Source organism: Gymnoscopelus microlampas (assembly GCF_963454915.1).
Source record: "Gymnoscopelus microlampas genome assembly, chromosome: 18".
Taxonomy (NCBI): domain Eukaryota; kingdom Metazoa; phylum Chordata; class Actinopteri; order Myctophiformes; family Myctophidae; genus Gymnoscopelus; species Gymnoscopelus microlampas.
The window spans coordinates 47,284,830-47,310,735 of NC_139955.1; the positions used below are offsets into that span (position 1 = coordinate 47,284,830).

The following is a 25,906-nucleotide window of genomic DNA, read 5'->3' on the forward strand; positions in this document are numbered from 1 at the left end:
AGCATGTTATGTGGACAGATCATTTAGATAGCATGTTATGTAGACAGATCATTTAGATAGCATGTTATGTAGACAGATCATTTAGATAGCATGTTATGTGGACAGATCATTTAGATAGCATGTTATGTAGACAGATGGCATCCTGCATCCTATAGTCTGTATAGTTTCAATGAAGAGATTATCATTTATTGTTTTATCCTAGATCACTGAGGCACTGTCCTTATGCATGTGATGTATTACCCTGTGTTTACCTTGTCCTTATGCATGTGATGCATGTATTACCCCAGCCTGATCGCCAGAGAATTAGTATACATTGCACGGATTTGAGCACGTCATTCCGTGCATAGTCGCCTAGAAACCCCCAAATTCCGTGCATATGTACGGGGAGTCCCACGGTGGGCGTAACCAGTCGCAACCCGGAAAAACCAGGAAGTAGAGCAGTCCCCACAACAAAATTTACGATTCTGTGCCTATCGGTACGTAACTCAAACGGCGCTGAGTAGGCTCAAGGGAATGTCGCAATGTTCAGGACGGCAACTCGCTCGCTTTAGCTCGCTCGGTGGTCCTTCACACGGCGACAATTCCCTTGAGACTGCGCGCCTCCGAAATGGTTTAGTCACAATGGGGGAGATGCGAGGCGGCTATGCACGGAATTTGTGGTTTTCCAGTAGTCTATGCACGGATTTTGAGAAACGTTGAAAAACGTTCAATGAGAACGTTTCCTCTGGCGATCGGGTTGCAGCCCCTGTGTTTACCTTGTCCTTATGCATGTGATGTATTACCCTGTGTTTACCTTGTCCTTATGCATGTGATGTATTACCCTGTGTTTACCTTGTCCTTATGCATGTGATGTATCATGTGTTTACCTTGCTTACTGTAAAATCACTCTGGATTAAGAGTATCTGATAATTGCTTAACCCAGGGGTCTTCAACAGGGGGTCCGGGACCCCTAGGGGGTCTTCAACAGGGGATCCGGGACCCCTAGGGGGTCCTCAGAGCTACTACAGGGGGTCCGCCAAATCTTTGTGTGATAGCATTTAGTTTTTTTTACATTAACCACTTGAACCCTAGAATTCCTTTTCTGAGGGGAACATTAGCCAAAAATAGCATATCTACAAGCTCTCAACGCCTCGCGCTGCGAGGCGTTGAGAGCTTGTAGATCTGCTATTATTGGCAAAGAGGCTATAGGTGTAGAGGGAAAAAAGAGCAGACTAAGTAAAAATTAAATTCAATCCGGGGACGCATCTGTGTCATTTTAAGATTTCTTTGGCTATTCAAAAATAGCAGATATATATATATATATATATATATATATATATATATATATATATATATATATATATATATATATATATATATATATATATATATATATATATATATATATATATATATATATATATATATACATATATATAGCGAACATTTGCAACTCAAATCTTTGCTTCTGGGGGGTCCCTGGAACAACACATTTTACAAATGTTCGCTCTAAAAATATTTAAAGATGTGCACACATTTTCATGATTTTTCAAAAATAGCAGATCTACAAGCTCATAGCGCGGCACTCGGTGCCACACTATGAGTTTGTAGATCTGCTATTTTGCTTGTAGAGCTTGTAGATCTGCTATTTTGCTATGCTTTTTGAGAAATATCTTACACGGCATCTTGTCCTCTGGGGGGGTCTAGGTACTGTGTGTACTGGAGTTATTGAAAATATGTTTCAATAACTTACAGTACACACGATATGAACGTGGGGGTCTTTGACAGGAACATGTTTACTGTTTAAATGATTTACTGCACAGAAAACCCTTCAGGTCCATGTTACTGTGGAGCGGCCTGAGGGCTGCAGACATGTTGTTATGCTGTTTGTTCAACTGAAGCGTCTAACCTGTTCAATACGGGAACGCACACTGTGTCACTTTAGATCTCTATGGCTATTCAAAAAGAGCAGATATATCAGAGATATAGATCTCTCTCTCATGTCATGTTTATGGTTTATACTCTCCATTCTTATCCTAGTGAAATGGTCATTTTGTCTCATGTTCGCCCTCAGGGGACCGTGTGTGTGTGTGTGTGTGTGTGTGTGTGTGTGTGTGTGTGTGTGTGTGTGTGTGTGTGTGTGTGTGTGTGTGTGTGTGTGTGTGTGTGTGTGTGTGTGTGTGTGTGTGTGTGTGTGTGTGTGTGTGTGTGTGTGTGTGTGTGTGTGTGTGTGTGTGTGTGTGTGTGTTCGTCTGGTTTGTAGTGTTTGCTGTTGTTGTGTTTGTGGTGAAAGCAGAGGATGGGAGGCAGAGAGAGAGAGAGAGAGAGAGAGAGAGAGAGAGAGAGAGAGAGAGAGAGAGAGAGAGAGAGAGAGAGAGAGAGAGAGAGAGAGAGAGAGAGAGAGAGAGAGAGAGAGAGAGAGAGAGAGAGAGAGAGAGAGAGAGAGAGAGAGAGAGAGAGAGAGAGAGAGAGAGAGAGAGAGAGAGAGAGAGAGAGAGAGAGAGAGAGATGAATCTTGACCTTTGATGCTCTTGTGTACGTTGTGTTCTACACACATCATGTTGTACAGATGAAGGTAAATGTCTTTGTGACAGAGTGAGCTCTGGTAATGAGAGACAGTGATGTTAAACAACAAGCCCTGAGAGACCACTGGACCTATAGAGTAACCTACGACCCCTGGGTCACAACGTTATGTTCTGTATTGAACATTCCACAGGGACGTTTCAGATCACATCAACTAGAGTCTAGAGCTTGTAGATCTGCTGTTTTCACAATGTTTGCCTCTTTCATATATTATTTGACAATTTGGCCAACGTTTGACCAGTTTTTATAGTGTAGTTTGTTGATTACTTTTGATGCAGTAATGCAGTCATTTTTTAAAAATGTATTTTAAACTTTTCTTATGTATTAAAAAGGTCTTAAAAGTCCTTACATTGTCACTTCACTGTCATCTGGGGACCCCCCAAAATCATGTGGGGACCCCCAGGAGGTTGAGAACCACTGATCTAAATCACTTGCTGCTTCCAGACACCTGACGTCTCTTTGCTTTAACCACCTTGTCCATGTCAGAGACCAGTTTTCATAATATAATTTAATGTCTATCATGTGTCACCTATTAGTTTGGATATGGCGGTCTAAGAATTAGTCCAGATTAATATATAGCCAGTCTGTGCTACCAGGCAGACTCCTGTGAGAGGATCAGACAGTAGACACTCAACTAGTTGAATAGAGCGTTAACGATGTCAATCAGCGGCAACATTCCACAGCTGGGGAGAGACAAAGACTCTCTGCAGCCGCCCATTAACTGGACAGGTGGGGCAGGGGGGGGGGGTAGCTGTGTCCTTAGAGGCAGTATGATTTTTTAAATCATGTCGCGGGCCGCATTGGACCTCTCCGCGGGGCGCACATGGGCCGCGGATCATGAGTTTGACACCGCTGAACTAGACACAGGATATGACACACATTTTGACCTCATGGTCAAGATTCAATATATCCTCTGAGCAAGCAGGCAGGCTCTATTAGCTCAATGGTAAAAAAATATATATAGAGAGAAAGCTGTTTGCTCATATTTCAGAACCAAGGACAGCTCTGCACCATCTGAAACCCTGTGTCTCTGTCCATGGTCCTGACATACAGCAGTGTCTGTGGTGCTCAAACCTTTTCAAGTCAAGGACCCCCAAATTAACATGTATTTGCCCGCGGACCTCCATCGGAAAAGGGGTTTGTGCCAGGGGACCCCCAGAAGTGAAGATTTATGTTGAAAACAAAATAATCCAAATTATTCAAAATGTTTCGATATTTTTCAAAAAGGTTAAAGAAAATAGCAGATGTACAAACTCACAGTGCGTCAAGAAGTGACGCGCTGCCCTTTAAGCTGTGCGCACGCACGCACGAGCTTGTAGATCTGCTATTTTCAAACATTTTAGTACTTTTACTTTTGGTACTTATTTGGTACTCTTACTTGGTGTATTTTGCTGCCAATACTTTTGTACTTTTACTCAAGTAACATGCAGGCCTTTTACTTGTGAAAGAGTATTGCTATATCTTGGTATTGCTACTTTTATTTAAGTAAAAGTACTTCTTCCACCACTGGTAGTATGGTAATAGTGTGTATTGGTCTACATATGATCTTGTGTTGATGGTCAATGGTGTTGGATGCAGTATTACTGAACAACTAAACAAGTACAGAGAAAGGTCATTTTTCTGATGCAATTATATGAGGGAGGTCATTTGTTGTAACTTTGACCAGTACATGTGTTACGCCCCGGCCTAATGGTAAACCTAAGGCACAGGAAAAACATGTTCTCCCTCTTGTTTACCCCCCCCCCCCAAGGATTAACTCATTCAGTGCCGAACACGTCAAAACAGTGTTTTCAGTGTTTACGCTAGATGGTGCTCTTCGCCAACCTATGAGTAATCTTATGACTTCCGGAGAAAAGTATACCTGGAAATAATGTGATCACAACAAACCCAGCCCGTCCGATCTAATGTTAAAGGGTCTACACCATGAATAAAAAAAGAAGAAAATGAATATTTAATATCATATTGAGCCTAAATCAAGCCTCAGATATACTCATTCCAACTAACTTCTCTCTGGCTTATAAAGCACTTTCACCTGCAATACCACATTGTCCTGTTTGGCACGGGGCGCTATTGAGCCAGTTTGTATGCATGTTATCTCCTGGTTCTGTGTGGAAAAAGTAAAAAAATAAAATAAAATAAAACAGGAGGGATTGTACCGCTAGTGACGTCACTTTCGGGGCCAAATCAGTTTGGCCTGTTTTGAGACCAATTTACATAAAACCCCAGATATGCTGTGAAAGCCTGAGTGCTCAAACTGGGGTATTTTTGGGGGATAGGTAGGGGAGACCAAAAACACACAAAAAAGAAGGAAAAGTTCAAATTCATGGTGTAGTCCCTTTTAAAAGGATTTAGAACAATACATTTGTCTCTGCTTTCTTGTTTTTTTCTGCGTTTTTGGCGAGTTTTGGGCGTTTTTGGCGAGATTAGAACAAGCTACATACAACAGCCAATAACTAAAGAACGGAGGGGGGGGGGGGGGGGTGACATGCTTCCCCCCCCCCCCCCGATGGAAGCAGAGACACTCCTCCGTCTTTTGTGAAACTCTGCGTGTCGATCGCCATGGAGAGAAATATTCTGTGGCACTGTGGCTGCACACTGCCATTAAAAACTCTGGCAGTGAACAGTCCAAGGACCATTTATTCTGGTTAAAAGTAGATGGGCATCAGGGCCAGTAGCCAAACCACTAACAAGGAACTGGAATAATACAAGCTACCTTACCTAACAAATCATCACACATCACCTGGAGCCAATCAATACACGCCCACTTCTCCAATCACACCACCCATTCGCAACTCGGTCACAATCAAAGGAAGACACATGACCACACACAGAGCCAATCCATATACTCACATATGAATACCACCTCAAGGTGGTAACGATGACATGAGTGTATATACAGGACTTTAAAGCCATTAAGACCTGGAACGCATCCGTGTCATTTTTTGATTTGAGCTAAACAAGCATTATTTTACACTTTGGCTATTCAAAAATAGCAGATATACAAGCTCATAGCGCGGCACCGAGTGCCGCGCTATGAGCTTGTATATCTGCTATTTTTGGAAAAATTGTGAAAATGTGTGCAAATCTTTGAATATATTTTATTTTAATGCGAACATTTTTAACTCAAATCTTTGCTTCTGGGGGGTCCCTGGAACAAAATATTTTGAGATGGGGGTCCGCTGCCAAATACACTTTTTCAAGGTCCTTGACGTGAAAAAGATTGAGCACCACTGATATAGAAACATACGTATTTCAGAAAACTGTTGGGATTTAGGATACATGTAGAATCGGCTTCAGGTCTTAATGGGTTAAAGAGACAAATGAAGGTGTTAGCGTGTATAATCTATTGCCCTCCATGCGGACAGAGTCTATGATACATGAATGAGCTCAAACGCTACGTCGCCTCTCGTTGGTGGAGCTAACAGTCCCCTGGGAGGGAGGGGGGGGGGGGGAGAGAGAGAGAGAGAGAGAGAGAGAGGAGAGAGAGAGAGAGAGAGAGAGAGAGAGAGAGAGAGAGAGAGAGAGAGAGAGAGAGAGAGAGAGAGAGAGAGAGAGAGAGAGAGAGAGAGAGAGGAGAGAGAGAGAGAGAGAGAGAGAGAGAGAGAGAGAGAGGAGAGAGAGAGAGAGGGGGGGGGGGGGGGTAGATGGCCAATTAGGACCTGTGACAGATGGCATTTGATCTAATTGGTGGCTTTTAAACAGTTTTTATCACACACTCAATTCATGCATTCATGTTTTGCCGCTATAGGGGCCGGGCCGTGTGACGTGTGACACACAAAGTGCTGTTTGAGTCGGAACTCAGTGCCAGTGTTCATGAGCGATCCTCTACACACACACACACACACACACACACACACACACACACACACATACTTTTGCTATGTAAAAAGTATTTTCTCTTAATTGGACATTTTAATGGCTAAAAGTTAGTCGGTTTGTGTTGTGTGAATGATTTTTCTCGGCACTTGTCTTGAAATATATCCGTCCAATATGACCAAGAGACATCTCTGTTTTAACCCATTAAGACCTGAAGCCGATTCTACATGTGTCCTAAATCTCAACAGTTTTCTGAAAAACGTATGTTTCTATATCAGTGGTGCTCAATCTTTTTCATGTCAACGACCCCCAAAATTGTATGTATTTGGCCGCCGACCCCATCAAATATAGTTGTTCCAGGGACCCCAGAAGCAAAGATTTGAGTTAAAAATGTTCGCTTTAAAAAATATATATATCAAAGATTTGCACACATTTTCACGATTTAAAATAAATAGCAGATCTACAAGCTCGTATAGCGCGGCACTCAGTGCCGCGCTACGAGCTTGTAGATCTTCTATTTTTTAATAGCCTAAAGTGTAAAATAATGCTGTAGTTGCAGGTCTTATGGGTTAAACAAATGTTGGGGCTGAAGTATTGGAGGTATGAAATAAGACAACTTTTTCTTTGACAGCGCAGAGACCCTTACTGATGTAACACCTGGAAAGAAAGCTGGCAATACTATGTTATAAACATTCTCCTCAATGGTGGAGAGTCCAAGCGTCAGACATCATAGCACACACACACGCACGCACGCACGCACGCACGCACGCACGCACGCACGCACGCACACACACACACACACACACACACACACACACGCGCACGCACACGCACACGCACACGCACAGGCACACGCACATTGTTTTCTCACACTAAAGTTAACAAACAGTATTTATTATCGCATTTCTAAAGTGGCATTTAAGGACATACCTTTTTAATACATGTTTTAAAGTAAGACTATTACGGGGGGCGCGGTGGGCGCAGTCAGTAGAGCTGTCGGCTCACAGCTAGAAGGTCCTGGGTTCGATTCCCCGGGGATGCTGTGGGCGCTGTGGGCGTCTTCTCTCCTCCGCGTTCATCAGTGCCCATACCCTAGGGTGGGGGTTGGTGAAAGGGCCTTTCTGTGTGGAGTTTGCATGTTCTCCCCGTGTCTCCTAGGGTAGGTACCCTCACAAAAACATGCAGTAATCCTGGTCTCTATGCTGCCTCCCCTGGTCAGCCGGGCGCCTGATGGAGGTGAAAGGAACTGGTGCTAGCGGGGAAACTCCCCCTGTCAGCTGATAAGAAGGCTTGTTAGCTCTCATGCATCGAAAGAGGCATGAGCTCTGGGCTCTGGGCTCTCCCTAGGCTGGCAGAGGGAGGGTAGCGACCAGGATTACTGATACAATTGGCACTGGGTGGAAAAAAAATGGGTAATCAAAAAAACTATACAATAATACAATAACATTTAAAACGGTAGGCCGCCTACCGGTTTAAATGTTATTGTATTTATTGTATAGTCCGCTGGTCATCAAATTATTGGCTTAGGAAGGAGACAAAAAAATATACATATCCATGAATTCAAGTCTCCATGGGGTGAAAAGTAATTTTGGGGGTGAACTATTCCTTTAATGTCTTACTTATATAATGTCACAACCTTGGACTGTGGTTAGAGTTTGTGTTTGTATAAATGACAGTTTTAAGTGACCATGGGGAGATGGATGGGGGGGGGGGGGAGGGGGGGGGGTCAGTATTCATGTCAGAGACACTGTTGACGCGAGCGTAAACGGAGACAGAGAGAGGACAGACAGAGAGACAAGGGACAGACACCCCGCCTCCAGATAAACTATAAACCCTGTCATTTCTCTGCAGAGCACAATGAGAAAGTTATTAGACAGCTTATAATAAGTTATCTAATATCACTAAATGACATTGTTCAAGGGAGGAGGAGAGGACGATGGGAGGAATAATATAATGATCCTTTAGACAGTATTACAGTAGCAAAGAAATAAGCTCATGTGATGTTGGTTTGTGGTTTAAGCCATTTAGAGCGGGAACGCATACTGTGGCAATTTTTTATATTTCTTTGGGTATTAAAAAATAGCAGATCTACAAGCTCATAGCGCGGCACAGAGTGCCGTGCTGTGAGCTTGGATCTGCTATTTTAGAACATTTTTGAAAAATAACATTTTTAGGATTTGCAGATTTTTGCTTTTAAAATATGATATATATGAATCTTTTTATTTTTTTATTTCTAAAGCAAACATTTGTAAGTCAAATCTGTGCTTCTGGGGATTCTACAAATGTCTTCTAATCCTAACAGTTTTCTGAAAAAACGTATATGTTGTTATAATATCAGTGGTTTCTCAAACCTTTTCCATGTCAAGGACCCCCAAAATGATATGTATTTGGCTGTGGACCCCCATCTAAAAAAATGATATATATATATATATATATATATATATATATATATATATATATATTATATATATATATATATATATATATAATATATATATATATATATATATATATATATGTATATATATATTCAAAGATGTGCACACTTTTTCAACATTTTTCAAAAAAAATAGCAGATCTACAAGTTCATAGCGCGGCACTCGTGCCGCGCCTTGAGCTTGTAGATCTGTTATTTTTGAAAAGCCAAATACATCTAAAAATGACACAGATGTGTCCCAGTCTGAATGTGTTAATGAGTGACTGAGATAATGCAGCGCAGAGACTAGCAGATATATACGTGTGTGTGTGTGTGTGTGTGTGTGTGTGTGTGTGTGTGTGTGTGTGTGTGTGTGTGTGTGTGTGTGTGTGTGTGTGTGTGTGTGTGTGTGTGTGTGTGTGTGTGTGTGTGTGTGTGTGTGTGTGTGTGTGTGTGTGTGTGTGTGTGTGTGTGCAGAGATATGGAATTAATGAGTTTTGGTCCTTGTGCTGCATCTTGAGTTTGTTTTTCCTCGCTGCATAATGTACTCAGTGTGTGTGTGTGTGTGTGTGTGTGTGTGTGTGTGTGTGTGTGTGTGTGTGTAAAGTAACTAAGTACATGCTACATGCTAAGTAAATGCTCAATAACTGTATTTAAGTAAAATGTTGAAGTATTTTTTTTACTTTACTCCAGTTTTCTGTACTTTTACTTCTACTCCACTACATCTCAGAGGCAAATATTGCACTTTTACTCCACTACAATTATTTGAAAACTTTAGTTACTTTGCAGATTATGATTATTATTACAAAACATGCATTAATCACTTCAGCCCTATATACATTTTGGCCATTTGAAAATAGCAGATCTACAAGCTCACAATGCGTCACATCGCGACGCATTGTGAGCTTGTAGATCGGCTAATTTCAAAAGATATTTATAACAGAGTATTTTAATATTGTGGTCCCGTTTTTGCTCATTTAGCTTCACACGGCTACATCATTAATACATGAAGTCTGTTTTTTTTGTGGGTGTTCAGGTGGGGTGGGAGCGGACAGTTTCAGGAGAGCTCATGTTTTTGTTTTGTTTTGTCAAGTTCGTTTTGTCCTGTTTATGTACAGTATGCATGGATGTATTTGCTGTATTGTTTTGTGATGTATTGTACTTTCTGTATTTTTGTCATAAGGACCCTCTCGAAAATGAGATGACACATCTCAAGGGGTTATCCTTCTAATAAAGGTACTATTAGAACATTTAAAACAGTTAAAACATTTAAAACAGTTAAAACAGTTAGGACAGGGTTGATGTGTTCTGGCAGGAGCTTGTTGGTTCATCTGTAGACAGGACAATGGTGACTGAGTCAGCCCAGATATATAGGGAGTTACAGTCGTCCAAACGATTTACAATTATCAGACACTCTTAATCCAGAGCGATTTACAGTAAGCAAGGTAAACACATTCATCAAATGCAGAGAGACAGTGTAGTGTCTCAGTAAGCTAGGATCATAGGTAAACCAAGAACCTTTAGCATCAGTCTAAACAATATACCGTACTTATATAAAAAAAAGAGAATAAATCATCTTGAACAAATGAACCTGGCATCTGTCTAAATAACATGCTATCTACATTACATTTTAACCTTTGCATAAGACTGCAAGGTTGTCAAGGCTAGGTCAAGCGCTATGGGCTGAGATGGAGTCTGAAGAGGTGAGTCTTCAGATTAAGGCGGAATGAGTCTGCAGTTCTGATTGCAATGGGGAGTTTGTTCCTCACCAGAGTCTGGGACGTGTGGAGCGTTGTCCCTGATGTTTTAGGGAAGGTTCAGACAGCTTTATGTGTTAGCAAGAGGTGAGGAAAGCATGGACGACCGTTTCTAGGTCTTTGTGCGTTAAAAAACACTTTCAGGTTCGGCGATTGTTTCCAAGCTGATAAAAAAAAAAACTACACTACTAACCTGTTTATTGAAATTCCAAATGAGGTGTGTGTGTGTGTGTGTGTGTGTGTGTGTGTGTGTGTGTGTGTGTGTGTGTGTGTGTGTGTGTGTGTGTGTGTGTGTGTGTGTGTGTGTGTGTGTGTGTGTGTGTGTGTGTGTGTGTGTGTGTGTGTGTGTGTGTGTGTGTGTGTGTGTGTGTGTGTGTGTGTGTGTGACCCAGGTACTGTAGCAGAACTGGGTCTTCTCTCTGGAGATTCGATCTGATGAGGATGAAAAACTTTTCCTGTAAACTTTACAAACACTGTCTCTTTGTCCTTTTTTTTGTCTCTCTCTCAAATGTAGGTCTTGCTCTGTGTGTGTGTGTGTGTGTGTGTGTGTGTGTGTGTGTGTGTGTGTGTGTGTGTGTGTGTGTGTGTGTGCGTGTGCGTGTGCGTGCACATACATGATGCCTGACACTTGGAGTTTGTGTGTTTTCCACCGTTAAGGAGGGTTTCAGAATGCTTTAGAAAAGCTTTCTTTCCAGAGGTTACATCAGGAAGGGTCCCTGCACTGTCAATGAAAACATTGTCTTATTTCATATCCTCCAATACTTAAAGGGGAATTTTGGACCACGGTTTTCTTACCTTTTCTATGATGTTAATGTTATGATATCTTAGGATGAATGCTACAGTAGAAAAATGTCATAACTCCACCCCGGGTCCGCCACAGCTAAAAACGTGCGTCTATAGGCCTTGCACTAAATCGCATATTTTGATTGCTTTTGTTAATGTTTTGTTTTTGGTGAGATCTGACGTTCATAGTGACAGAACACTATGAAACATGATTGTCTTGAATGCGCCCCACCAGAAGTCTCGTTAGACGACATTGAAATCTCAAGATTGAAATCTTGTCTAGCGAGAAATGTTTCTACTGTCCCATTCATCCTAGGATATCATAGCATCATGGAAAAGGTAAGAAAACCGTGGTTCAAAATTCCCCTTTAAGTCCCAACATTTCTTTAAACAGAGGTCTCTTTGACACAGAATATGGATATATTTCAAGACAGGCGCTGAGAAAGACTGTTTACAAAGTCATTAAATAGATACACATTTCAATAAATACAAGGAAATGAAAATACTAAAGATAAAGGAGCACAATAAACACACATTCCCACCTTCGATGCAAGAAACTCTAAAAGTGATTATTACCCCCCTCCCCTTTTTTTGTTTCTTTAAGTGCGGTCCGGGGACCCCAGGGGTCCTTCGAGGGGTACCAGGGGGTCCCCAGCAAAATGTGTTAATATAGCGTCACAATCATTTTAACCTTTTATACTTTGGCTATTCAAAAATAGCAGATCTACAAGCTCATAGCGTGTCACCGAGTGCCGTGCTATGAGCTTGTAGATCTGCTATTTTTGAAAAATCTTGAACATTAAGTGCAAATCTTTTAATATATATATTCAAAGCGAACATTTGTTCATTTGTGTTTTAACACACACACACACACACACACACACACACACACACACACACACACACACACACACACACACACACACACACACACACACACACACACACACACACACACACACACACACACTCTGTGTGTGTTTTAATACACACACAGTCACACACACTCTGCTGTTTGTGACTCGGTTATGAATTCCTTGGAGTTCTGAATCAATCACCATGGTTACAGGATCCTCCTTCTGAATGAGCCTCTAATTGGAGCTGTCAATCACAGTCACTATACCTCCTCTCCTCTCATTGGTCAAGGTTAGGGGGTGAAGAGGATATGGAATAAATCTAAATCCATGCGATGCCCTTGGAAATGTGCAAAACCTGTGTGTGTGTGTGTGTGTGTGTGTGTGTGTGTGTGTGTGTGTGTGTGTGTGTGTGTGTGTGTGTGTGTGTGTGTGTGTGTGTGTGTGTGTGCGTGCGTGCGTGCGTGCGTGCGTGCGTGCGTGCGTGCGTGCGTGCGTGCGTGTGTGTGTGTGTGTGTGTGTGTGCAAAACCATGGCGTGTGTGTGCGTTCGTGTGTGCGTCTGTGCATGCGTGCGCGTTTGTGTGCGCGCGTTTGTGTGCGTACGTTTGTGTGTGCGCGTTTGTGCGTGTGTACATTTGTGTGTGCGCGTTTGTGTGTGTACGTTTGTGTGTGCGCGTTTGTGCGTGTGTACGTTTGTGTGTGCGCGTTTGTGTGTGCGCGTTTGTGCGTGTGTGTGTGCGCGGTCTTCCATCTGTGTACAGAGTATTTCTCTCTTCCATCTCTATCTGTACAGAGTATTTATACTCTTCCATCTCTATATGTACAGAGTATTTATACTCTTCCATCTCTATCTGTACAGAGTATTTATACTCATCATTTCTGTACTCAGTGTTGTCCTGAAGCTGTATAGATAAAAGCTGACAGCAAGACATTTAATTATCTTCTCATTTGGTAGCAGGCCTTCTATCTGTGTGGATGACTCATCTTGTCTCTCCTTCTCTCTCTCCTTCTCTCATTCTCTCCCTCTCTGAGGACGTCTTTGTCTTATTGCCTGTGACTGTTTTGTCACTTTCTATCTTAATCTCTGATGTTTTCCTCCTTTATGGAAGTGTTGCACCAGCCTCTCTCTGTGTCTCAGTGTCTGGATGTCAAAACACATTGTGTGATTCCATGTCTAGGTCTCTGTCTCATTTATCTTTCCTTCAGCCTGCTTTCTACTCCCTCATTCTAAGATCTTCATCCTCGTCTCTCTGTGCATTACTGCAGTGGTTCTCAAAGTGGGGTCTGGGGACTCCCAGGGGTCCTTGAGGGGGGTTTCCAGGGGGTCCCTAGCATGATATCACAATCATTTTTAACTGATTTGATATGTAGTTATCAGATGTATAAGCTCACAGTGTGTCACTTTGTGCCACGTTGAAATTGTTTAACACAAACGTTCTCTTCTGGGGATCCCTGGCACAATTTTTTTTTATTCTGGGGGCCGTGGCCAAATATATATCAATTTCGGGCACCTTAACAGTTTGAGAACTACTGTATTCTCTCTCTCTATCTCTCTATCTGTATCTGTATCTGTATCTGTATCTCTAGCTTTATCTCTCTCTCGTGCTCTCTCTATCTCTCTATCTCTCTATCTCTCTCTGTCATCTCTCTCTCGCGCTCTCTCTCTCTGTCTCTCTGTGTTGTGTATGAAACCTGTCTGACCTCATGTTCTCTTTGTATCTAAAATGTTACAGTCACACACGAACACACGTGCACACACACGCACACACACACACACACACACACACGCACGCACGCACGCACGCACGCACACACACACACACGCAGTCAAACATGTTGACCTACTTGTGACTGGTGTGACATAAAGGTCATGACCCCTGACACTGTGTCGTTTCTGTCTCTTCTTTTCATGTCTGTCCTGACTCTCTGCTTCTTGATGGATCACATGTAGGTGAGTACAAGCTTCACTGTGTGTGTGTGTGTGTGTGTGTGTGTGTGTGTGTGTGTGTGTGTGTGTGTGTGTGTGTGTGTGTGTGTGTGTGTGTGTGTGTGTGTGTGTGTGTGTGTGTGTGTGTGTGTGTGTGTGTGTGTGTGTGTGTGTGTGTGTGGTGGATAGAGCCAAGAGGCAGCATAGCAGGGATACAGAGTAAGGACAGTACAGTAGGATACAAGGACCCCCTCTCTGAGAGAGAGATGAAGCAGGGACCCCCTACTCTATAATGTATAAAATTGTGTTTCAGATTAAAGTTTTTTTTTTTACTTAGTCTGCTCTTTTTTCCCTCTACACCTATAGCCTCTTTGCCGAAAATAGCCGATCTACAAGCTCTCAAAATGTTCCCCTCAGAAAAGGAATTCTAGGGTTCAAGTGGTTAATGTAAAAAAACTAAATCATATCACACAAAGATTTGGTGGACCCCCTCTAGTAGCTCTGAGGACCCCCTAGGGGTCCCGGACCCCCTGTTGAAGACCCCTGCTTTAGAGGTTAGGTTTCCCTATTGTATACTCAGTTGTGTGGCGATGTCACACCACCAAAAGAAATGCTGATCTACAAGCTCACACCACGTCAAGCTTGTAGATCTGCTAATCTTCACCTTCGTTAAAAATGCCCAAACCAAAAAAAATAACCATAAAATGGGCGGTTAGAGTTACAGATACAGAGTGAAGGAAAGTACAGCTGGATACAGCACTGCAGAACAACAACAACCCACAGTCACAGTTATCCATACCGTGTGTGTGTGTGTGTGTGTGTGTGTGTGTGTGCGCACGTGTGCGCGTGTGTGTGCGCGCGTGTGCGTGTGTGTGCGTGCGTGCGTGCGCATGTGCGCGTGTGTGTGCGTGTGTGCGCCCCTGCCTGTGTGTTTTGCTGACGCAGCAGCAGCTTTGCAGGTGCTGCTCTGGATGTAGCAGCAAGCTGTTAAGTGTGTGTTATAGACCACAGAGAGCAACCTTTCTGCTATTATCACCCCCCCCCCCCTCTCCCATTGTCCACCCCCCCCCCCCCCCTCCCATTGTCCACCCCATCCTCTAAATGACAACTCAACACTTAAAGGGTTTATAACTCGTATAAGGCTCTCATAACGTTACCACGAGGTTGTGAAACGGGACATTCTGCATAATGAGTACTTTATACTCTTGATACTTTAAGTACATGTTGATACCAATACTTTTTTTTAACGTTTACTCAAGTAAATTGTGAATTCCGGAATTGTACTTGTAAGGGCACGGTCACACCGCACTTTTATTTTAGCTATGGGGCGGAATCTGCCAATGCTGTTTCAGTGAGAATCATGTGGTTTGGGGGGAAGTCGGTAGCCCTGTCGCCTCACAGCTATTATGTGTGTGTGTGTGTGTGTGTGTGTGTGTGTGTGTGTGTGTGTGTGTGTGTGTGTGTGTGTGTGTGTGTGTGTGTGTGTGTGTGTGTGTGTGTGTGTGTGTGTGTGTGTGTGTGTGTGTGTGTGTGTGTGTGTGTGTGTGTGTGGACACAGGCCGTAAATGAAAGTCCTTTATACGTTTGTGGCCAGTTTGATCATTCATCCCATAGCTTGGGGCGCTATAACCATGGCGACGGCTCCCATAGGCCAAACTCCGAGTAGAGTTAAACAGAATTTTGGAAAAAGGATTTATTTGTATTTGACTTCATAAAGTTAACATAAGTATAACTAAATGCATTTGAAATTAAATACAAATGTTACTTTTCAGGATTCCAATAAAAAAAAGGCAAAAAAAACAATCAAGCTTCCAATAAAAAAAAAGTAAAAATAGCCGATCTACAAGCTCAAAACGCGTCGCAGTGCTCTTTTTGTCTCCGCCAGGAGACTTTGTTTTCACTTTCCGTGAAACAAGCTAACATTGGTCAAGCCTCACGTGACACGTGACAATACGGTGAAATAGTGTGATCTGATTGGCTAGTGACGTATAGTGGCCTATAAATACATGTGTCACTTTGAAAGAGTCTGTGCCTCTTTCAAAGTGAGGTAAGACAGGAATAATCACGAAATGGCTGAGAAATGGCGGATACTGTAACAATTGGATAGGACACTTATACAGACAGGACGGATAGGACACTTACATAGACAGGACGGATAGGACACTTACACAGACAGGACGGATAGGACACTTACATAGACAGGACGGATAGGACACTTATACAGACAGGACGGATAGGACACTTATACAGACAGGACGGATAGGACACTTATACAGACAGGACGGATAGGACACTTATACAGACAGGACGGATAGGACACTTATACAGACAGGACGGATAGGACACTTATACAGACGGATAGGACACTTGTGTCATGTTACTATGACACAGTAACATGTTCTATTTTTTGTAAGAATTAGAACATAAGAATTGGAACATTCCCAACATTCCCAACACAAGTCTGCTGGCGGAGACTTGTGCTCCGAGGAGCACTTTTTCTAGTTGCAAATGTTTTCACTTTTGTGTGACATAGAATGGCGAAGTACGGCATTCATTTACGAAAGAAGTTAAAATACAGAGATAAGAGGTGTCTGCCCAACAGTACAGTACATGCAATGTGTCACTCTGGAGTGAGTGTGGAAATGTAATGGCCCTCTCCATCATCAAAGTTGCATCACCGCTGTTATAGGAGGATGCTTTGGACTGTTTTGTGGTTGCATTTTTTTTTTCTGAGATGCGTTTAAAATAAGAAACACAGATGCAGGTTAAAGGCTTATAGGATTAGACATTATGGATGTTAGGTTTGTTGGATCAGAGAGATAAGAGTCATGCTTGATTTACATTTGTATTTAGTTGCGCTCCGGTGGCATGCCCCCGGGAAAATAGCCGATCTACGAGCCCACAAGGCGTCGCAGCGCGGCGCCTTGTTCGGCTATTTCCAGATTTACTATTTCGTCTTTAGGCTTATACGATTCAAAATAGCATTAAAAAAATAAAAATAAAATCGTTGATGTCCTCACGATTGTAATGCAAACGTGTGTGTGTGTGTGTGTGTGTGTGTGTGTGTGTGTGTGTGTGTGTGTGTGTATGTGTGTGTGTGTGTGTGTGTGTGTGTGCATCCTGGGCAGTGGTTTGCGGAACACTGATAAGCAGCATAAAGCCTATTAGCAGCTTGGCTTGTCGTCGTGGTGATTTGGTCACAAACAAATGTTCCTATTGGCTGGTTCTAAGCCAATGGGGGACACTGGGATGGCTGGAATGGTTTCCATCATTATTGTATTTTTTTCCCCAAATGGATGATGTGTAATTACCTCAGTGCAACGCTTAATCAATGCCAGAGCTGGCCGGAGCTCCGGTACCTCTAGAAGGCGGTCCGTCAACTCTAATGCACATACAATACAGAACGTTTTTATTTAGCCTATTTATTATGAATTCAGCTTCAACATTCAATGTTCCCCTCAATGTCCCTTCCTGCAATGAAAAATGTCCGTGGATGAAGTGAAACTTGAGATAGGTTTGTAAATCTTCACAATAACCACTTTACTATTCAACAATTGGTAACACTTGCTCATAAGGTACCCGTAATAAACACTTAATTTATGATTTCTTAATACATTATTTAAGCATTAATTAAGCGTTCATTAAGCATTCATTCATCATGAATTCATCTGCTATTTAAAAAAATGAGATGGGGGTCTGTGGCCAAATACATATCATTTTTTGGGGCCCTTGACATGAAAAAAGTTTGAGACCCGCTGACTCTAGCAATATACGTTTTTTTTAAAAACTGTATTTTGAAGACATTTGTAGAATCCCTAGAAGCAAAGATTTTGATTACACAATGTTCATGATTTTTCAAAAATAGCCAAAGTATGAGGTAATGGTCAAAGTGGTTAAAATCTAAATTGCTTTCCCAGCCCTCATGGGTTTAGCTGTGGCCCAGGTTTGAACGTGTGGGATCACACTGAGGGGGTCGGGTCAGCATGCAGTGAGGCGGCCGATGGAATTCAGTCGGTCAGACAGTTCTTGAGATTCGTTGGGGGAGGGGGGGGGGGACTATCACACTCACAGAGATGTCTTTAACATATAGAAGGATGCTATTATAATTTCTCTGTTGAACTGGAAATAACTCCATTGTGTTGATATTATTTCAGGGTGATTTTGCATCTATTCTCTAAACAGTGACACTCTGAACTGGTGATGGAGGTTAAGCAAGGCACACAGAGAGAGAGAGAGAGAGAGAGAGAGAGAATTTATGTGAGGAAATGTGCTTGCTAGTGAAGAGAGCAATCAAAACAAAGGGCTGTGCACTCTCTCTCTCTCTCTCTCTCTCTCTCTCTCTCTCTCTCTCTCTCTCTCTCTCTCTCTCTCCTGTGTGTCTATAGTGTTGACACAGTAGAATGCTCTATTTTCCATTTTGCATAATTTCCTATAGCGTCAACAAACATACTCTGCACCAATGCACCTGCATGCGCTCCAACAGAATGCACACACATCTGAGGAAAACAATTAAAACAGGTGCCCTACATACATTTATACATTATATACATTTAGGCCATTTGAAAATAGCCGATCTACAAGCTCACAATGCGTTGCGACGCATTGTGAGCTTGTTGATCTGCTATTTTCAAAAGATTTGTATGCATTTGAAAACTTACAAAAAACCTACATTTTGATGGCAATTCCTTTGTACTTTTACTGAAGTATATGTTGATTACTTGTAACGGAGTATTGTTGATACTTTTACTGTGTGTGTGTGTGTGTGTGTGTGTGTGTGTGTGTGTGTGTGTGTGTGTGTGTGTGTGTGTGTGTGTGTGTGTGTGTGTGTGTGTGTGTGTGTGTGTGTGTGTGTGTGTGTGTGTGTGTGTGTGTGTGTGTGTGTGTGTGTGTGCATCCTGGGCAGTGGTTTGCGGTACACTGATAAGCAGCATAAAGCCCATTAGCAGCTTGGCTTGTCGTCTCGTGGCGATTCGGTCGTAAACACATGTTCCTATTGGCTGGTTCTAAGCCAATGGGACGCTGGCTGGCTGGGATGGTTTCCATCATCATTGTCTTTTGTTTTTCTTTTTTTTTTTAATGGATGATGTGTAATTATACCTCCGTGTGTAATTATTACTGATTGGCTGGAAAAAGAAAAGATGCAGATGATGGTTTCATGTTTGATGGGTTTATTTCAAATGGAGAGATTGGAGGAAATGCCTTTTGAACAGCTGCACCACACAATCACACTCGTTTGAGTTGTTGGTGGTATGGCTGTCACCAATAGTACATTTTACTTGACAATTAATTTCTGCTCAAATAACACAACGCATTGCGACCCGTTGTGAGCTTGTAGATCTGCTATTTTCAAACATTTTAGTACTTTTACTTTTGGTACTTTAAGTTAATTTTGATACCAACACTTTTGTACCTTTACTCAAGTAAATTTTGAATTCCGGACTTTTACTTGTAACGGAGTACTTCTACATTGCAATATTGATACTTTTACTTAAGTAAAACATTTGAGTACTTTTTCCACCACTGAGTACGACACAATTCAAGGTGTGTGTCTCCTTGAGCGATGTTGTGTTGTGATGACACGTTGTGAACTTGTAGATCTGCTATTTTGTGTGTGTGTTGTTGTTGAGGATTCAGAAGGCAACGTGAACAGAGGACAACAGCTCAGACAGGAGATGAGAGAGAGGAGGGCATGGAGACAGAACGCTGAGCGTGATGTTTTGCAGGTTGAAGCTGTGGCGGTCATGAATGTGTGGGATCACAGTTGAGTGTGTCGGGTCAGCAGCAGTGTTGATTTTGACAGCAAATTTTGATTCAGTTTTAGTCATAGTCTTTTGAACCAAATTCCATTACATTTTTGTCATATTCATCTGAAATGTTTTACTGTTAGTCTAGTTTTAGTCGACTAAATATCATAAGATTATAGTCGACTAAATCTACAGTTGATTTAGTCGACTAAAATGTATTTTGGCGGTGCCTTGATGGAGTCGTAATGACTGATTTTACACTTGGTTGCATGCTGAAAATAGCCAATCTACAAGCTCACAACGCGTCGCGCTGCGACGCGTTGTGAGCTTGTAGATCGGCTATTTTCAGAGCGCAACACCCGAGCGCAACCAAACATAAAACGACTTGTCTTTTAGTTCTACTGGATCTCTTCTCCACTAGATCTCTCACTAACATTTTAGTCTAGTTTTTATTTGTTGACGAATTTTTAATATATTTATGCTTAGTTTTAGTCATCATAGCCTAGATTTTATTTAGTTTTTTTATTTAGTTTCCGTCAGTGAAAAAATGCATTTACTTTATCCACTGTATGTCTTTGCCAAGACAGAAAGTGACTCTTAACTTCTACTCCACTACATCTCGGATCCAAATACTGTACTTTTACTCCACTACATTTATTTTAGTCAATGAGTTAAGATCATCGGACTATCCGGAGCAAACACCAACGAGTTCCCAGACATATTTTTTTCTGGGAAGACAAGACACGTTGTGTAGAAAACGGTCTCAGCATGTCTTGGTTTCTAATAACCTTGTTGATTAGATTCTCATTTTACTTGGTTCATTTACCGCTCTCACCTGACTTTGTCACTGCGATGTGATTGTTAAAAAAGAAGTTTATCACCTACACAACTCACTGTGAGAACCACAGTTCACTGTGAGAACCACAGTTTCCTGTGAGAACCACAGTTCAAATCCCAGTGTTTTTACGGGGCCAGAGCTCAGCTCTGGACCTGTTTTGTTATTGGCAGTATTATGTCACTTCTTCTTTTTCTTCTTCTGCCACTTTTCGCAGTTCTGGCTGAACCGTGCTGTCGCTTTTTACGAAACTCGGCCATGTGGTAGATGGTCATGAAAAACGATCAAAAAATAATTCTCACAATCTTTCGTCCAAAGGTGGCGCTATAGCACTCAATTGAAAATGCCAACTTTGACCAGGTACAACTCATGCCCTGTTTGACCTACAGCCATGAAACTTGGATACACATATGCGTCTCCTCATGCTGAACAACTTTCACCCTCTGACTTTTGACCTCTGACCTTCAGATCTCCCACCATTTTGAATTATATGAAAAACAGTCATTGGCTCCTAACTTCTGCATTTTTTCACTTATGGAAATTCCGCCGCCTAGAAGTTGTCGGCAGAGGTCCAAAGTTCAAGTGTTAAACGTTTCGTGCAGATTGCTCCAAAATCCCAGGATTCCAGAGATTTTAACTATTGCAGTTTTATGAAAATTATTCATCTGCGCCTAAAACATACATGCAGACTCACATTTCTTTGAAACTTTGCAGAAATGTACAGGGTCATTCCAAATATCACTGAAACCAATCTTACTCCAATTGGCCAAAGGGGGGCGCTATAGCAATTTTTTGAAAATGCAGACTTTAAACAGGCATAAGTCATGCCTCGTTTGGCCGAAAGTCGTGAAACTTGCTTACACATGTGCCTTGACTCATGAGGAACACACGTATCGATTTGACCATTAAGCTCCGCCCTTAGATTTTCCGCAATTTTGAGCAGTTTGAAAAACACTTAAACCCAGGATTTTTCAGCTATTTGCGTGAAACTGTATGATCTGTTTGATCTCCTTTTTCACAGTTCCTTGTCTGTTGGTCCAATGGCGTCTCCCTTAAATGAGTGCCTCACAATCTCAAGGTCGTCAGTTCAAGCCTCACTTAATGCAGCATTCATTTAAGTTGAATTGCAAACAACATGACTGTATCAATGAATACATGTGCAAATGGTAAAGATAACCTGAAATGCATATTTGAGAGTACGTTTTTTCAACGTATGACATACTTCATTCTGAAAATAGCCGATCTACAATCTCAAAACTTTTCAGATAGCAACGTGTTTCTGAGCTTGTAGATCGGCTGCTTTCACTGTTTTCGGTTGCGAGGAGACATACAATTTCTCTATTGGTAAATGGTTTGTGAACGAGTGATCTTAGTGTTGGCTTGGTTCATGACAGAAGGCAAGAGTTTATGATCTTCAACAGACAACATCAGCCTGGACAAAGCTATAGCACTATAGGTAGTGTTGCAGCCTATTAGTCCGAAGGTTGAGAGTTCGATTCCTGTTCATGGCAATAGGTTGAGATGTCCGATCAATCCATTCTGTTTTCATCTCTCTCTCTCTCATCAATCTATTCCGTTTCCATGTCTCTCTTCAATCTATTCCGTTTCCATGTCTCTCTTCAATCTAATCCGTTTCCATGTCTGTCTCTCTCTCTCTCTCTCTCTCTCTCTCTCTCTCTCTCTCTCTCTCTCTCTCTCTCTCTCTCTCTAGTATCCATCTATCTCTCTTTTTCTCTCTCTCCAGTTTCCATGTCTCTCTCTCTCTCTCTCTCTCTCTCTCTCTCTCTCTCTCTCTCTCTCTCTCTCTCTCTCTCTCTCTCCAGTTTCCATCTCTCTCTCTCTCTCTCTCTCTCTCTCTCTCTCTCTCTCTCTCTCTAGTATCCATCTATCTCTCTCTCTCTCTCTCTCTCTCTCTCTCTCTCTCTCTCTCTCTCTCTCTCTCTCTCTCTCTCTCTCTCTCTCTCTCTCTCTCTCTCTCCAGTTTCCATGTCTGTCTGTCTCTCTCTCTCTCTCACTGGCCCCGTATTATCGCTATTATCCGTATTTTACTTTTGTATTTTAACCATGTAGTGATTCTCTGCTTAGTGTCATCCCTACGTATCACTCTGTGATCTCTATCAGAGTCTATTCTCTTTATTTCTACATCTCGATCAGAGTCTATTCTCTTTATTTCTACATCTCTATCAGAGTCTATTCTCTTTATTTCTACATCTCTATCAGAGTCTATTCTCTTTATTTCTACATCTCTATCAGAGTCTATTCTCTTTATTTCTACATCTCTATCAGAGTCTATTCTCTTTATTTCTACATCTCTATCAGAGTCTATTCTCTTTATTTCTACATCTCTATCAGAGTCTATTCTCTTTATTTCTACGTCTCTATCAGAGTCTATTCTCTGTATTTCTACATCTCTATCAGAGTCTATTCTCTTTATTTCTACATCTCTATCAGAGTCTATTCTCTGTATTTCTACATCTCTATCTGTACAGAGTATTTGTATCTGTAAGAGAGTAAGAGAACCGTGCATCTTTGACGAGAAATGGCGCGTTCACATGGAGTTGCATTAGAAGTAGCAGACCCAGTTGAAATGTTTGTTGTCTGGGCGACTCAGACACGCACCCTGTGTGTGTTTACAAACGATTGGACATGTGATCATAATGAATATACATTTTTTGTGACCTGTTGAAAGTTAAAAAAAAAGGGGGAAATTGCTGGCAGTGGGCAAATACAGACAGAAATAAATCTAGCAGTGAATGAGTTAATAAACATACTACTGCTGATACACAAGAGACCCCTTGGAGTCGCCTCATTATAAGTGTATGAATTTTCTATGTCCTGTAAGATAGCCATCCAGACATTACAGACATCATTTACGGTTCTAGCCGTCCTTGGCAGTCAAGGGATCATTCATTGGTTGGCGAAGAGCGCCCTCTAGCGTAATCACTGAAAACATGATTTTATTTATTGAATGGACATAGATCTACGTCAATGGCAGTCAAAGTGTTAATGAAGAGAAATCAATCAATCGTGTGTGTGGGGAGGAATCAATTAGCATAACGACTAAATAGAGGAAGCAAGGGGGTAAGAATAGATGATTAAAAAAAACTTTGTAGTCGACCAGGACTGGGGATTATAATCATTACTGTTTCAGAGAACTACACAGTAAAACACAGCATGATGCATGTGATATGATAAGACATAACATACAACCTGTGATGCATTTATTCATCTGTGTCTGAGAGTCATTTTATATATATATTGTTTTTTTAGTGGACTTATGTTGTTGTTTTTTTGTTCAGTTTCTGTTGGTAGTCATGGCTGCCAGTTCCCACCTGATGTTGTGTGGGAGTTCAGACTGCTCCACACCGTACTGAATGACCGCTAGCTTACATAACGTCTTAAGACTAGGACTTAAGTCTAGGATATACAGGCCATTGGGTGTTGTTAATCCATTAAAGAGGATGATACGATCTCCCACCATGCAACAGCACATCCTATACCTCTCAGACGGTCCTTTCCCCTTGGTCTCAACCTTCTTCCAGGAGGTCTCTGGACTGAATTTCCACAAATCACTGAAGGTCTGGATCCAGGTGTAACCACCACATATGTACAGCTCTCCATTGTAGGAAAAGGCTGAATGATCCTCACGTCCTTCTGGACAAAACTGTGCAGACGGTGTGTTCAGCCAGCTGTCAGTCTCTGTGTCAAACACTCTGATGTTGTAGTAGTGGTGCCCCCAGCCCCCAAATACAAACATCTTTGTCCCCATGATGGTGGCAGAGTGACGTGATGAAGCAGGTGGCTGAGTGCCTCTGGTGTGAATTAAAGACCAGACCATTGTGGTGGTGTCCAACTTGTACATGTCATTAGTTCGTCCAGTCAGCTGGGTGTATCCTCCATGAATAAACATGACCTTCCCCAAGACACAGGCTGAGTGGGACTCCCGCCCCGCTGGAACAGTCCCGGAAACCCTGGGTTTGAACCATCTATGGGTGTCTACATTAAATGCATAAAGCACATTGTAGTACTTACTTCTACCGCAGTGATACCCTCCCCAGATGTAGATGATATCTTCTATCAGCACAGCCGTGTGGCCCTCGCAACGTTCTCTTCCTGTTGTCACCAGGGGCAACTTACCCCAGCGTAAAGCCACTGTGTTGAAAACGTCAACATCAATCTGAACCGTGTCGTCATCGCAGAGCACTCTAAAGGCGTACACCTTGTGCTGCACGGCAACAGCAGCATAACGGCCTTCTTTTGGTCCTCCATTCATATGTACCGTCCAGCACAACATTTCTCCCACCGTAAATTAGATTTATATAAAGCCTTGCTCTGAGAAACAACAGAGTCCTAATGAGCGCTTATATTAGTTCAGTGGCACACACGACATGCAAAGCTTAGCCAATCCACACGATCAGTTGGGTTGGCCAATCAAGGAAGCCGAAGCCGAGAAAAACTATTAATCCTGACCTAGCAATTTCATTATCGGCAGAACATATTTAAAACATGTTTAAGATTGTCCATTCTTGAACATGTTTATAACAAGTGGATGAGGTCAAAATGTTTTGTGAGCTTATAGATCAGCTATGTTTTGGAAAATGTTGAAAGTATAAAACAGAGTTAAAGTGTTTGATGTAGGGAGCACAGCATGTGTGTACAGCTCATAGGTTCAGGATTTACACTGGCCTGAAGCAAAGTCTGAAGAAAGAGAAAAACAAGACAAAGACAAAGAAGACGAGACTATAGTACAACAAGAACTCAGTCACGCTGTCAGTCAGTCAGTCAGTCACAGCAGGAGGGAGTAGAAACTACACGCACGCACGCACGCACGCACGCACGCACGCACGCACGCACGCACGCGCATGCACACACACACACACATGCACGCACACGCACATGCACACAAATCACACACAAATCACAGAACAAGTGAACCTAGGAGTCCTCTACAGCGAAAAGGTGGCTCTTAAGCATGCTTTTAAGAATGGGTGGGTGCAGCATACATCGCCATAGAGGAGAACAGACTCTGTACCGTTGCATAGAAGAAGCTGAGTTTGATTTGTCGGGGGATGTGTTGGAGAGCCGTACACTGGAGGGTGTTAACTCTTTGACTGCCAGAGTATTGTTTTTTTTTGTTATTTTGTTATTTACATCAAAATCGTTTGTCTGGCTGAGGTTTAAAACACACACGACAACTGGAGCCCTCCGTT

The 25,906-nt window shown here is 42.1% G+C and overlaps 1 protein-coding gene across 1 annotated transcript in view; it reads left to right on the forward strand.

Annotated features, from left to right (window-relative positions):
- The window catches only part of LOC311034117 (C3a anaphylatoxin chemotactic receptor-like), a gene marked incomplete at both ends in the record, with an annotated part of 101,567 nt that extends 78,304 nt beyond the window's left edge, over positions 1 to 23,263 (forward strand). Inside the window, one exon of the mRNA XM_084041861.1 lies at positions 23,186 to 23,263. Coding sequence (XP_083897987.1) covers positions 23,186 to 23,263 — 78 coding nt within the window. The remainder of the gene's footprint in view (positions 1 to 23,185) is intronic.
- Between the last annotated feature and the right edge of the window lie 2,643 nt (positions 23,264 to 25,906).